We start from the raw sequence: 14,868 nt of genomic DNA, 5'->3' as shown, positions 1-14,868 counted from the left end.
TACTCAATTACTGTATTTCTACAGTATTTATTATTATTATATACTGTTTATTTCATAACATTTTAAGCTAACATAAAAATACTTTGTTTTACTGCCATTAAATCATTCACTTTATATGAATTCATTTACACTTTTAATAATGCATCCAGTCAGAGCCGCACACAGTCGAACAAATGAAATCTGTGATTATTATTGATGCTGCACTTAAGCTGTAGGATCGTAATGAATATGTAAATTATGTTTCGTCACGCCTTCGTCACCGCCCCATTCTGAATGACTGACGCAAGCGTCCTTCCCAGAACACGTAGAGTCGCTCGGTTACTCATACTCTGCTCGTCAATGGCGATTGCGGCGGAGTCGCAGGGCCCAGGGAGCCGATCACCGAACGAGGAAATTACCGCTTTGACGAATTCATAAATGAGACGGATGCGAACGGTAAGAAATTCCCCTCTTCTGTGGTTGTTTTTATAAAAATCGCGTGAAAGACAATGTCTTGAGCGTTTCGCGAGTCTTGTTTCGGCAGTTCCTGATGGCGGTCTTTGTGTGTCGGGTCGTTTCCACAAAAGGCTGCGCGTAGCGGTGGCGCTACACACACAGCAGTCCCTTTGTTTCCGTCACAGTCGCGTTAATTTCATTAAAACCCTTTGAGTTTTAAGTCCATTTCTCGGAATGTGTTTAATTTCGCACTCGCTATTTGGCTAGTTTGGGTGAGGTGACGTTAATGAGCCGTTTTCTGTGAGAGTCAGACTGTGTGTGTGTGAGTCCGGACCAACAGCACCGACGTGTCGTTCGCCCACCTTCCGCCCGGTCCAGCTCGGCTGAACGTGAGCCGCCGGACCATGCCAATCCAAATGGGACCAGTGTGTGAGCATTTTCTATAATTTATATCTCTACAGCAGTTTTTTTATGTCGCCACGTCTCTCGAGCGCGTTCATTTTGAATGAAAGCGCTTTCGTCACCCATGCGGTTCCGCCGCCGGTGGAGCGTCTCTCTGCGGTGGGCTGGCTGGCTCACGGTCGCCGCCCGCGCGCTACGCTCTACGCTCCGGGCTCCAGATTTTATGCCGTCGCGCGCCGCTTTGCCGCCTCCTGAGTCGGAGCTGGAGAGCCGACAGGAAGCCGAAACGAACCTTCCCTCACCCGTCACGCACTCGGCTCGCTCGTCGTTCGGCTGTCCCGAGGCGAAGGCACAGTTGAGTTACGAAAAACTAGAACCTTCTCTCCTAGTAAATCCTATGAATACTAATGATACTACACACCGAATTTCTCCAAAGTAAAACGAATGTATATAAGTGTTTAAAAAAAAAAAAAGTTTGTTCAGATTCGCCGGTTTCTCCAAATATGGTATCGTACGGGTCACGGTGGCAGAAGTTAAAAACTCTGTGAAAGATAGCGGTTCTAACCAAAAAATATTAATGGTCTGTTGATTCTCGACTTCTGCGTTTTTAATTTAATTTTTTTTTGACGCTGAGTTAGTCCCAGTTGGTCGCAGCGAAGTAGTTCTTCAGTGTTGCTGAGGGACAGACACACAGAGCGATGGCACGACGGCCCGTTCGCGGAAGTTCTATCAACTTCACCTTCATCTCGAAATGTCACTTTTGTCCGGGTTTTGAGGTGGCGATCCGTAATTGATGACACACACACAAGCACGTGCTCGCGCGCGCAGAGCACAGTAACAGCTTGGGATTCGAACCAATGATGTTCTCCGGTCGGGGTCGCTTCTCCAGCGCTGCGGGCGGGCGGCCAGTGGAAGAACACTTCACTTGTCTAACCCAGGTCTCTTAAATTTTACATGTATATTGCAATTAAATATTATGAATGCATCTTTTGACACTCAAAAATGGCTTGTTCATCTGCTTCAGTCGCTGTAAAACCTGGACTGTGGAAAGTAAAACGTTTTAAGTCTGCACTGAAATAAATAGAATCTGTTGAATCTGACGTTTTTATGTTCATGTCAGTTGCTTTATATGGGACATATGTATAAATCATGTTTTGAATTTTTTCAAGCAAAGAGTACTGGTGCCTCACAGGTCCCGGGCTGTGGGTTTGGATCTGGCTCAGTCTGCTTGGAGTCTGCATGTTTTTCCCCTCATTCGGGTGCTCTGGTTTCCTCCCACAGTCCGAAGATATGTAGCTCATGTGAACTGGTGACCCTGATTTGACCCCATTGTATGCATGTAAGTGGCTGAGTGTGTGATTTCCCTGTGAAGGAGTGACATTCCATCCAGGGTGTACTGTCTCATGCTCTATGCTTCTGGGATAGGCTCCGAACCACTGCGGCCCTGCATTTGACAAGGGATTGCTTATTGTGGGGGGTGATATATAGTGAGTAAAACTGTCTTTTCATGATTTTTTAAAGTTATGAGGAATTTGTGTTCTCTTGCACAGCTGCATGTAGGACTTGTTAGTCACCAATCCAAAAAACTGAGGATACAGCTGTGTGATTGAAAGTCTGACATGACTGATGGTTTTTCTCTTGGTTTTCTGCTGTGTTTCAGGTTACCTCGTTGTAAAATGGAGGATAGCTTTGATTGCGACTGTGGCGAGTTGGAGCCACCTGATCATTGAGGGAAGCAGTACTGTAGCTGGAGCAGCTGTTGGACTGTAGCTTCGTGATCACACCCGTCAAAACAGGAAGCAAAGGAAACAAAAAAAAGATAGGAGCAAAAATTCAAATACTGCTAACGGGCTCAGTAGAATGACACAGCCCACGACCAGTCACACACTGAATGTACCTGCACTGTGAAGATGGTATTCAACATTTTGTCATATGGTTTGTCATATATCTGAATCTCTATAAATTGGCCTCAGATTTCCTCCTGCTGAAGTCTGTCAACCAGGTGTGGGGGGGGGGGGACGGGAAAAATCAAGTTTCGACCATAATCCGTTAGATATTTAAAATTTAAAAAAAAAAAAAAATTAATGTAAGAAATGAAAGAGCACCCAGCCTACATATCGGAGAGCTTTTCCATGTTGCTTTGGGGGAAAATCTGAGGGCCAAAGTAAAGAAGCGGCCTTTCCGTTCAGTTAAAATAAAAAAAAAAAAAAAAAAGGTACCCGTTCAGGCCAAAATATTTCTTTTGTTTTCTGCCTTTGTTGAAAATAAAAAAGTGTATTGGCTGTCCCCAAATTGAGCTTGAGCCAGTAGAGAAAAGCCACTGCTTGGCTTCAAGAAAATGGCAGAGAAGTTTGAAAGTCTCATGAACATTCACGGCTTCGACTTGGGCCCTCGTTACTCGGACCTGAAGCCGCTGGGCTACGGCGGTAGCGGCCTGGTCTTCTCCGCCGTGGACAACGACTGCGACAAGCGGGTGGCAGTGAAGAAGATCGTGCTGACCGACCCTCAGAGCGTGAAGCACGCGCTGCGTGAGATCAAGATCATCCGCCGTCTGGACCACGACAACATCGTGCGGGTGTTCGAAACACTGGGCCCCGGTGGGAGGCGGCTGACGGAGGACGTGGGCTCCCTGACGGAGGTCAACTCGGTCTACATCGTGCAGGAGTACATGGAAACAGACCTGTGTCAGCTGCTGGAGAGTGGATTGCTCTCCGAAGGTCATGCCCGTCTCTTTATGTACCAGCTGCTACGAGGCCTCAAGTACATCCACTCTGCTAACGTCCTGCACCGGGACCTCAAGCCCGCCAACCTCTTTGTCAACACGGAGGATCTGGTGCTGAAGATCGGAGATTTTGGGCTTGCGCGCATCATGGACCCCCACTACTCGCACAAGGTATGACTGATTTTACAGTTACCATTGTTACTGCCCCTCACTTATCGGAGAAAGCTGTTAATAGCGAGGGTGGTTCTGCTGTGCAGCTCTTGGGTTGTGGGTTTGAATCAGCTTCAGTCTGTGCACGTACCCAGGTACCCCTGTTTACTCCCACAGTCCAAAGACACATGTTTCAGATTAATTTGTGACTCTAAACTGCTCTTGGTGTGCATGTGTGTGAATGAGTGACTGACTGTCTATGATTGCACTGTGATCGACTTGTGTACAGTTCAGGGGACGTACGCCGCCTCAAACCCTGTGCTTCCGGAATGGGTGCTGTGAGCCTGCGTTGAACAAGCGGTTAATTCTAATTGGTGGATGCTTTGATTGTCAATAGTGAGTGGCGCATAGATCATCTGCATTCATAGTTGAGAAATCTGTTTTACTTGGACACTGTTATAATCCAGTTCAACATAATAAAGCAAACAATTCAAGGCCCCTAAAAAGTATGAATGCTTTCAGAGTTAGTTTCCTGTCACGATGAAATGGACTTCCCGCCGACAAATGAACAGGGTAATGCTTTTTTTTTTTTTTTCCCTTCTAGTGAATGGCTGCATCCTGCCATCGTTATGTTATAGTTTCATTGTTGCAGTATGTGCTTTTACTAAATGGAACGGCTGTACAGGGAACGCAGCACATTCTCTGTTTCTTTATTCTGCCGCTAATACGGTTCTGTATTAATCACGTGTCTTTGCTAGAAAAGCTCTTTGCAGCTGACAGTGTTCATTTTGACAGGACTTGTATCATTTAAAAATCATTAGATCGTTCAGGTGACTGGTCTCCGTTTATTTAACTGGCAGAAATGTGTCCAGGCCTAAAGAAGGACGTCGTGGTCGTTCCGCGCTGGCGTGCTCATTTGCCGAATCACAGGGTTCTTGTCTCGGGGGTCCTGTGGTGTAGAGTTCAGTTGCTACACGTGTTTCAAATCAACCAGCAATGAATCCTGCCCCGTGGGGAGCTCACGTGGCCTCTCGTGTCTGCTGCCTATTACCACAGTGTCTACGAGCCCCTTCGGTTCTTTCCTTCTCCCTCAGCGGAATGCATGGGAAGGTTTAAGTGATACAGCGCGGCTCTTGTCGTGAAGGGTTGCCGTTCTGAGAATGCCGTTTTGCCGTGCAATGGCTATGGATGCTCGCCAGCAGCTAGTGAGGACCAAAAATAGTGTCGTGGCAAACAGATGCGGTTGAACCTCAGGGCTCTGAAAGGGAATGAAGCCCCCCCTCCCATCTTGGTGAACCACTTCTTGTCAGATGCCAAGTTCACAAGGCATTTGAAAGTTTCCTCAGCTGACTCTGGCTCTCCTGTTTCCTGATGCTTTGCACGGGATAATCTTTGCACGTAGTGCCCGGACATCGCTGTGCTCAGCTGCAGTCTCGCTGCATTGCAGCTCCTTTGGCTGCATTTAAACAGTCCCATTCTGTTCGGAGCTGTCAGTTTAGCGTAGGGGTTGGAGCTTCCACCTTGCGCTACAAAGACCCAGATCTGCATTCTGTCTCCTGGTGTAGTACTCCTGAGCAGGATACTTAGCCTGGGTTGATATAGCCGGTACAGGACAGCTGGTAGCGTAGCGGTTAGAGCTACTGCCTTTAGGCTGCTGGTTGAGCCTCACCTCCGGCTGTAGTACCCTTGAGCAAGGTACTTTCCCTAAATTGCTCCAGTAGAATTACCTGGCTATATAAATGGGTAAATAATTGTAACCTCAACACTGTAAGTTGCCTTGGAGAAAAGCATCAGCTAAATGAATAAATGTAAATATCCATCCATCCATCTTCCTCCGCTTTTATCCGGGGCCGGGTCGCGGGGGCAGCAGTCCGAGCAGAGTCCTCCAGACTTCCCTCTCCCCGCACACCTCCTCCAGTTCCTCTGGGGGAACCCCAAGGCGTTCCCAGGCCAGCCGGGAGACATAGTCTCTCCAACGTGTCCTGGGTCTGCCCCGAGGCCTCCTCCCAGCGGGACAAGCCCGGAACACCTCCCCAGGGAGGCGTCCAGGAGGCATCCGGAACAGATGCCCGAGCCACCTCAACTGGCTCCTCTCGATGCGGAGGAGCAGCGGCTCTACTCCGAGCTCCTCCCGGGTGACTGAGCTCCTCACCCTATCCCTAAGGGTGTGCCCAGCCACTCTGCGGAGGAAACTCATTTCTGCCGCTTGTATCCGCGATCTCATTCTTTCGGTCATGATCCAGAGTTCATGACCATAGGTGAGGGTAGGAACGTAGATCGACCGGTAAATTGAGAGCTTCGCCTTACGACTCAGCTCCCTCTTCACCACAACAGACCGGTACAATGACCGCATTGCTGCGGACGCCGCACCGATCCGTCTGTCAACCTGCCGCTCCATTTTTCCCTCACTCGTGAACAAAACCCCGAGATACTTAAACTCCTCCACTTGAGGGAGCAACTCCCCCCTAACCCGGAGGGGGCAATCCACCTTTTTCCGACTGAGAACCATGGCCTCGGATTTGGAGGTGCTGATTCTCATCCCCGCCGCTTCGCACTCGGCTGCAAACCTCCTCAGTGCACGCTGCAAGTCTTGACTTGATGAAGCCAACAGGACCACATCGTCGGCAAAAAGCAGAGACGAGATCTCGCGGCCACCAAAACAGACACCCTCCGTTCCCTGACTGCGCCTAGAAATTCTGTCCATGAAGATAATGAACAGAATCGGTGACAAAGGGCAGCCCTGGCGGAGTCCAACATGCACCAGGAACAGGTCTGACTTACTGCCGGCAATGCGAACCAAGCTCCTGCTCCGGTCATACAGGGAACGAACAGCCCGTAGCAACGAGCCCCGAACCCCATAATCCCGAAGTACCCCCCACAGGATGCCACGAGGGACACGGTCGAATGCCTTCTCCAGGTCCACAAAACACATATGGACTGGTTGGGCAAACTCCCACGAACCCTCCAGCACCCTAGTGAGGGTATAGAGCTGGTCCAGTGTTCCACGGCCAGGGGGAAAACCGCATTGCTCCTCCTGAATCCGAGGTTCGACTATCGGTCGGATTCTCCTCTCCAGTACCCCGGCATAGACTTTCCCAGGGAGGCTAAGGAGTGTGATCCCCCTATAGTTGGAACACAATCTCCGGTCCCCCTTCTTAAAAAGAGGGACCACCACCCCGGTCTGCCGGTCCAGAGGCACCGTTCCCGAACTCCACGCGATGCTGCAGAGGCGTGTCAGCCAAGACAGCCCCACAACATCCAGAGACTTGAGAAACTCGGGGCGGATCTCATCCACCCCCGGAGCCTTGCCACCGAGGAGTGTTTTGACTACCTCAGCAACTTCAGCCAGGGTAATGGACGAGTCCCCCTCCAAGTCCCCAGCCTCAGCTTCCTCTACGGAAGGCGTGTCGGAGGGATTGAGGAGATCCTCAAAGTACTCCTTCCACCGCCCGAGGACATCCTCAGTTGAGGTTAGCAGCGCACCACTTCCACTGTAAACAGTGTTCGTGGAACACCGCTTCCCCCCCCTCTGAGTCGCCGGACGGTTTGCCAGAATCTCTTTGAGGCCGACCGAAAGTCTTCCTTCATGGCCTCACCGAACTCCTCCCAAGCCCGAGTTTTTGCCGCGGCGACTGCCAGAGCCGCGCTCCGTTTGGCCCGTCGGTACCTGTCAGCTGCTTCAGGAGTCCCATGAGCCAGCCAGGCCCAATAGAACTCCTTCTTCAGCTTGATGGCATCCCTTACTTCCGGTGTCCACCACCGTGTTCGGGGATTGCCGCCGCGACAGGCGCCGGAGACCTTATGGCCGCAGCTCCAAACCGCCGCCCCGACAATGGAGGCGCGGAACATAGTCCATTCAGACTCAATGTCCCCCACCTCCCTCGGGACCTGGTTGAAGCTCTGTCGGAGGTGGGAGTTGAAGACCTCTCTGACAGGTGCCTCCGCCAAACGTTCCCAACAGACCCTCACTATGCGTTTGGGCCTGCCAGGTCTGTCCAGCTTTTTCCCCCGCCATCGAATCCAACTCACCACCAGGTGGTGATCAGTTGACAGCTCAGCCCCTCTCTTCACCCAACTGTCCAAGACATATGGCCGAAGGTCAGAAGAAACGACTACAAAGTCGATGATTGACCTCCGACCTAGGGTGTCCTGGTGCCAAGTGCACTGATGGACACCCTTATGCATGAACATGGTGTTCGTTATGGATAAACCGCGACTAGCACAGAAATCCAATAACTCACCGCTCGGGTTCAGATCAGGGAGGCCGTTCCTCCCAATCACGCCCCTCCAGGTATCACTGTCGCTCCCCACGTGGGCATTAAAGTCCCCCAGTAGAACGACAGAGTCCCCAGTGGGAGCGCTTTCCAGCACACCCCCCAGGGACTCTAAAAAGGCCGGGTACTCTACACTGCCACTAGGCGCATAAGCACAAACGACAGTGAGAGACCGTTCCCTGACCCGAAGGCGTAGGGAGACGACCCTCTCATTCACCGGGGTAGACTCCAACACATGGCGGCTGAACTGGGGGGCTATTAATAAGCCCACACCAGCCCGCCGCCTCTCACCTTGGGCAACGCCAGAATAGTGGAGAGTCCACCCTCGATCGAGGAGAGTGGTTCCAGAACCCAAGCTGTGAGTGGAAGTGAGCCCGACTATATCTAGACGGTATCTCTCAACTTCCCGCGCCAGCTCAGGCTCCTTCCCTGCCAGTGAGGTGACATTCCAAGTCCCAAAAACCAGAGTTGGCGCCCGAGGTTTGGGTCGGCCGGGCACTCGGCCCCGACCACCGCCCAAATCACAATGCACCGGCCCCTTACGGTTTCTCCGGCAGGTGGTGAGCCCACCGAAGAGCGGCTCCACGTCATGGCTTCGGGCTGAGCCCGGCCAGGCCCCGTGGGCATAGACCTGGCCACCAGGCGCTTGCATGCGAGACCCCCCCCAGGCCTGGCTCCAGGGTGGGGCCCCGGTGACCCCATACCGGGCGGGGTAAACGAAAGCCTTGATTTTTCCTTCATAAGGGGTTTTTGAACCGCGCTTTGTCTCGTCTGTCATCCAGGACCTGTCTGCCATGGGAGACCCTACCAGGGGCATATAGCCCCAGACAACATAGCTCCTGGACTCATTCAGGCACTCAAACCCCTCCACCACGGTAAGGTGGTGGTTCACGGAGGAGTAAATGTAAATATAGCACAGCAAAAAAAAAAAAAAAAAAAACCTGTTGTATAAACAGGTAAGCCCTTCTAAATAGTTTATTGCTGTAACCTGATTTGGAGAAAAGCATTAGCTAAACAAATGTAAATTTTGTTTCAGCTGAGACTTGGCATACCATGCATGTCATTTTGGTCTTTTGCATAGTGTAAGTTCACATATGCAACTTGTTTTGAGTTTAAGTGGAAATACTCATGCTGATATAAATGAATGCCTATATTCTTACTAATATTTAATTTGAGCCTAAACGAATGTGTTTTGACTCCTGAAAATAAAATTTATTTGGTTTCAACTTTATCTCTTAACTGATACGTGCATGCGAATCTGTAAAAAGGATACTTTCCGTTTTAATTAAAAACCGGATCCGCATTTGCATCCGTACAGATTTCTAAATTGAAATCTGCTTTTGACAGATGCGAATTTTGATCAGCTCCATCACATGCCTAGTTCACTTCCCAGGAAGAGTCGTGTTAGAGTGACAGGCCCCCAGTCTGCTCTCTGGGTTGACTTCTGCCTGACCATGAATGCTCAGAACTTGCCTGTGCAGTTGGGCTCTTCTCTATCAGCAGTGGTCTTGAGAATTTCTTGCACGTGCCAGAGAGCTATGCAGGCACGGCTCCCTTTCTCTCCCTCTTTATTCCCTTTGAGTTTCGGCTTCTATGGTTCCCATTTCTCTACTGTATGGCTGCCTAGTTCACCATCTCGATCGAAAGTCAGTAACCCAGTGAACTTCCCTTTGAATCGCACCACAAAAGATGCTCTTGTGGCATGTCACACGTTACTGTAATTCCTTCCTACGTAGGGGGTACGTGTGTGATGTGAATGAATCGTTTAATAACTTGGGCTCTGTGGAAAAATGCCTCCGTTTTGAGGAGTCACTCCTCCAGTTATTCTGTTGCGATAAGGGTGGGTCAGTAGTGAATTGTGAATCTCCATTCAGAGCTGCTTAAATACCTATTGAAGTTTATTCACAGTCGTTTCCCTAATCTTTCAGCCTGTCTGGAACTGAAATGCCTGCTGCTGGCCAATTTACCTCATTCGTCTAATCCACTTAACATCAAATCTGTCCTGAGAAAATTCAGTCTGTTCTGTTGTTGTTGTTTGTAACACCAAGCATTGCGTCATGCAAGATTACCAGAAACCTTCGTTGCCGTTCCTGTGAAGCGTACGCTTGTCTCACAGATCGACCCACTTCCTAAAAAGTCATTTTTCCACCCGTGTTTCACGGATGCTTGTTGACATTTGCCTGTCATACTGTGGACTGATGTTTATGGCTGAGGACCATGCTGTCACCTGCAGGGGCATTGCGATGGACTGAGTGTCTCTCTGGAGTCACGTACAGAAGTGAGACAAATGTAGAAGGTTCTTCATGTTTATGGTAACTGCTTCAGTTTAGAATCCCCCTCCCCAACCTGCCGGGGAAAGTACAGGGACACTTTGTCTCGCTAAGCGGTTGTTGGGTTGTCTGTCACCTGCTCTGCCGCTGGGCCGTGTTTGTTCGTTGTCACGGTGTTGCTTCTGTATACATGGATCACGAGGTCACTGCTCCTCACCGAGGTCGGAACTTCCTGTTCAGATGAGCTCAGAGGGTGTCCTCGGGGACGCTGCCATCTGACCTCATAGTTGCCTGTCTCCTCTCTTCAGGGCCACCTCTCTGAGGGACTGGTGACCAAATGGTACAGGTCACCACGCCTCCTCCTCTCCCCCAACAACTACACCAAAGCTATCGACATGTGGGCAGCCGGCTGCATCTTCGCCGAGATGCTAACAGGAAAAACCCTCTTTGCAGGTCAGTGGCACCGTAGCTACCATCATGCCCTTGCTCTGGCTGCCGCTACATTTATTATTCATTTAGCAAGAATGCTGTTCTGGCACAAATAGTTCAGCTGCATTTTTGTACATACACACAATGTAGGGTTTTGTGTAAACCCGCACAGTAGCACTTTCCTGCGTATACATAGGCACACACTCATTGCTGTGATCACTTGACACGTTGAAAACCTCTTTGCAGGTTGCGTTCACAGGCCATGACGCATAGTGTTAACTTCCTATTTGACACCTCCCATGTCTGCTGATAAGCAGATCACTTCCCTGAGCTGAGCAAGGGCTACAGAAAGTCAACATAATGTTTCTAGTTTGTTGCTCAGAACATATTTAGATTTCAGTTCACAAAAGAAAAGTTGGTGTTTCATCCTTTACGAAGGGAAAGGCGGATCAGCTGCCCGTGTTAGAATTTAGGTGTTCTCCGATTTGGTTTCCATTCACACAACTGGGTCAGGAAATTTTGGGGACAGCCCCCTGGGGAAAGCCCCCTTTGCCCTCACATGAGATGTTTTCAATTTACATGTTTTGTCACTGTAAAAAGCAGCTGCTCTGACTCACTGTCATCTTGGTGGGGGGGCAGGCGCCCATGAGCTGGAGCAGATGCAGCTGATCCTGAAGTCCATCCCCGTGATTCACGAGGAAGACCGGCAGGAGCTGCAGAGCATCATCCCCGTTTTTGTCCGGAAGGACATGTCCGAGCCCCAGGCCCCTCTGGCCAAGCTGCTCCCAGGGGTCAGCGCGGAGGGTCAGTCACATACTCGCCACAGAGCCCCCAAATTCCAATTGCATATGCCTGTAATGGGCAGATTGGTCTCTTGTCACTCTCTCATAAACTGTCTGTAATGAGCAGATGGTCATGAATTCTCAACATTGGCAAGGCTCTGAACATAACTCTTCTGAATTATGATGGGGGAAATATTGACATTCACAAATTTAAATTTGCAGGGATTCTGTCATTTGAGTGACGCTGACTGTATCGTGTTTTGGCAGCTCTTGATTTCTTGGAGAAAATTCTAACTTTCAACCCCATGGACCGCCTGACGGCAGAAGAGGCCTTAGCCCACCCTTACATGAGTGACTATTCCTTCCCCACGGACGAGCCCATCTCCAACCATCCTTTCCACATCGAGGACGAAGTGGACGACATCCTACTGATGGACGAGAGCCACAGCCAGGTGTACAACTGGGACAGGTACGAGATCCTTCACATTGTACTAGAAGTTTCTCTCCCGCATGCGAACGCAATGAGATGTGCTCAAACTGTATCGCTGCTGTTTTAGATGTCACGATAGCCAGTTTTCGGACCAAGACTGGCACCTCCACAGTACACATGAAGCGGACGAGGTCCAACGAGACCCACGCGCTCTATCAGATGTGATGGATGAGGAGGAAGTGCAAGTGGATCCCCGCAAGTACCTGGATGGAGACTGCAACAAGTTCCTGGATGAGCAGGCGTTCGACTCGCACTTCCCTTCAGAACGCTCGTGGCCCTATGAAGATCACCATGAGAACAAGTACTGTGAACTGGAGTGTAGCCACACCTGCAACTACAAGGCAGTCTCCTCTCCGTATTTGGACAACCTGGATTGGCGCGACAGTGAAGTGAACCACTACTACGACCCTAAACTCATCATCAATCTGTCCAACTGGAAGGAGCAGACCAAGGAGAAGGTGGACAAGAAGGGCAAGTCCAAGTGTGAGAAGAATGGCCTGGTCAAAGCCCGAATCGCCTTGCAGGAGGCCTCCAACAACCCAGCTGAGAAGGATAACGAACAGGAGAAGCACCAAGGCTTCGACTTTGACTCGTTCATTGCCGGCACCATTCAGCTTAGCCTGCCAGAGTCGAGCCTGGAGGTGGGCTTCCTCAATGAGCTGAACAGCTCTGTGTCCCAGCTGGAGTCCAGGAGCTCCATGTCCAAGTCTGTCAGTCAGGAAAAGGAGGAGAAGTGCCTGGTGAACCTGGCCCAGCTGGGAGGGCGGGTGCCCAACCCCTGGGAGAGCATGGTGGAGGAGAGCAGCCGGATTGACGTGGCACGCTGGGAGGTCGGAAAAGACGAGAAGGAGGCTCCTTACACCAGCTACCTGGATCGACTCTTCAGCAAGAAGGAGGAAGCAGTGGAGGCTCTGGAGCCTGACGCCCTGGAAGTGGACGAGGCCTACCTTGGCAGAAATGGCGACATCGTGTTGAACGTCCAGCTCGAGTCTCTGGCCCTGTCCGGGTTCGAAGGCCCCACCGAGTCACCGCTCAAGTCCATCCAGGCCACGCTGGCACCCTCGGCCGTGAGATGTTCACCTCAGATTGCCCACAAAACATACAGCAGCATTTTCAAACATCTAAACTAAACACATGCCTCACTGCAAGAATCGTCGTTTAATTTTAGTGTTCTTTTTATTTGACTCATCTCATTCTTACGTATCGTTACTTTTTTTTTTTTTTTTTTTTTTTAATTGTTTAAAAGAACAGAATAGGGGAGTTTAAATGCACGTGAAGAGTCTCTCAATTGCTCTGCAACAGTTTTCACTTCCACCAGCTTTCAGGGCTTTTCCTTCGCAACCAACAGCCTTGTTTGAAATCTGTATAATTTGCACACAGTGTACTGTAGACTGAGGCTACTCAACCCTGGCGCCAGTTGGTTGTGGGGTCTGTCAGACCAACTCCGTTCAGAAAATCAGCCTGTCGGGACCAGTTCCGCCGCACTCTGGTTACGAAGGCGTACTGGAGAACTTTTCCTCGGATTACCATCCTACCAGAGTTGAGTAGCCTTACTTAGGAATAGCAAATTTTAGAGTAAGACTGATGGATAAACGGAAGGAAGAGGAAGACAGGAGGCAGGGAGATGTACTACAAGGTAACAGAGTGAAATAGTGAGGGAAATGCACTTAAAAAAAAAAAAAAAAAAAAAAACAAACAAATGGGAGAAACTTTCACTGACACACAGGACTCGGGAGATGTAGTACCAACACTTGCTTTCTTTTCTCCTATTTTTTAAACTCTGAAGTCAACATATTTTCCCCTAAAATGAATAATACTGTAAGAGGACTTTGTGTTGCTGTGGAGGCAGCCAGTGATTTGTAGGATCTATGAAAGGTGTTATCTACCTCAGGGTAACAGTGACTCTCATCGCCACACTAGTGCTTTACACACACATCTTCCCCGATTCCATTCAGCGCCGAGCGACGTTTTGTTCCACATGCCATAGCAAAGTGTTCGTTATTTATTTTTTGTTTTAGCAGTTTTATTTATTTGAAAGAACATTATTTCAGCTGTTTGAGGACTGAGGCATTTTTCCACTCGTGTGTTTCAGAGCTATGGCAACGTATGGCTATTTGTAACGATTGGACGCTAATAACTTGGATTATTTATAGTCAGTTTCCTTAAAGAGTTTTCGTTTATGTTCCGGTGCATTTGATTCAGAGGGAAAATTGCTGTACGGGATTGAAAATGTACCTACAAGTCTTATACTTTTTTCCCCCGTAAAATGTACCGTTAGAACTGTTTTCAGAAGAAGCTAAAGGTAAAATACGATTAGGACTTAAAAATTCGAAGCATTGTTCTTTTAATTGTTGTTTTTATTTTAATTGTTTTTATTACAATTTGTTTTTGTTTTTTTTCCAGGCAAGCATGATTGAATTAGGTTAAAGTGTAGAAAAGTAGAAAACTGGTAGAAGTTCATTTTGCCTATAAATACTGGTTCTTGGTTATCATTTATTCCCCTGTTATATAAAGAAAGATTCAATTAAAGTGGCAAACAAAGTATAACACTTTCGTTGCTTTTGTGTGTTGTCTGTGAAGGAGACCATTGGATCCAGAGTCTTCTGTAAGTAAGTATTTTATTCAAAACAGCTATTTAATTCGTGATCTACATACAAATACATGTTTTGCATTTAAGAGCCTTTTATTTAAAAAAAACTAAACAAAAAAAAAAAAAACGTTGTTGGAAGTGTCCTAGTTCTCAGCTTTGTGGAGTATTGTAGCTCAGGGGAGCCGTGCTTTTCAGGAGATCTGTGGACAGGATTCTGAAGTTCCCTGCTGGGGGTTGACATGTTGTAGACTTTAACATTATCGCGCCAAACACCTGCATCTCAGGAAATGCGTGACGGGAGGCTTTGTGGCCGCAGTACAGATT

General features: G+C 49.0%; 1 protein-coding gene across 2 annotated transcripts; it reads left to right on the top strand.

Moving 5' to 3' along the window:
- Positions 1–289: 289 nt before the first annotated feature.
- On the top strand, positions 290–14,324 carry LOC108942034 (mitogen-activated protein kinase 6-like). Of its 2 annotated transcripts, none has more exons than XM_018765064.2 (6): positions 290–435; positions 2,498–3,730; positions 10,562–10,706; positions 11,322–11,486; positions 11,732–11,933; positions 12,022–14,324. In XM_018765064.2, exons 2-6 carry the CDS (start codon positions 3,176–3,178, stop codon positions 13,082–13,084), a joined length of 2,130 nt encoding a protein of 709 aa, XP_018620580.1. In that variant the 5' UTR covers positions 290–435; positions 2,498–3,175; the 3' UTR covers positions 13,085–14,324. The 2 variants fall into 2 exon arrangements, with proteins under 2 accessions (XP_018620580.1, XP_018620581.1); XM_018765065.2 differs by lacking the exon at positions 290–435 and adding an exon at positions 2,124–2,176.
- Positions 14,325–14,868: the final 544 nt, after the last annotated feature.

This window comes from Scleropages formosus, chromosome 7 (genome assembly GCF_900964775.1).
Source record: "Scleropages formosus chromosome 7, fSclFor1.1, whole genome shotgun sequence".
NCBI classification, from domain to species: domain Eukaryota; kingdom Metazoa; phylum Chordata; class Actinopteri; order Osteoglossiformes; family Osteoglossidae; genus Scleropages; species Scleropages formosus.
The sequence above is the reverse complement of the archived record's forward strand: the minus strand, read 5'-3'. Positions and strand labels throughout refer to the sequence as shown.

What these genes read in the sequence shown, in the direction of transcription:
- LOC108942034 (XM_018765064.2), top strand. Translation starts at nt 3,176, where the DNA reads ATGGCAGAGAAGTTTGAAAGTCTCATGAACATTCACGGCTTCGACTTG. An exon ending in ACCCCCACTACTCGCACAAG is followed by an intron (nt 3,731 to 10,561) that starts GTATGACTGATT and finishes TCCTCTCTTCAG; the next exon opens with GGCCACCTCTCTGAGGGACT. An exon ending in AGGAAAAACCCTCTTTGCAG is followed by an intron (nt 10,707 to 11,321) that starts GTCAGTGGCACC and finishes GTGGGGGGGCAG; the next exon opens with GCGCCCATGAGCTGGAGCAG.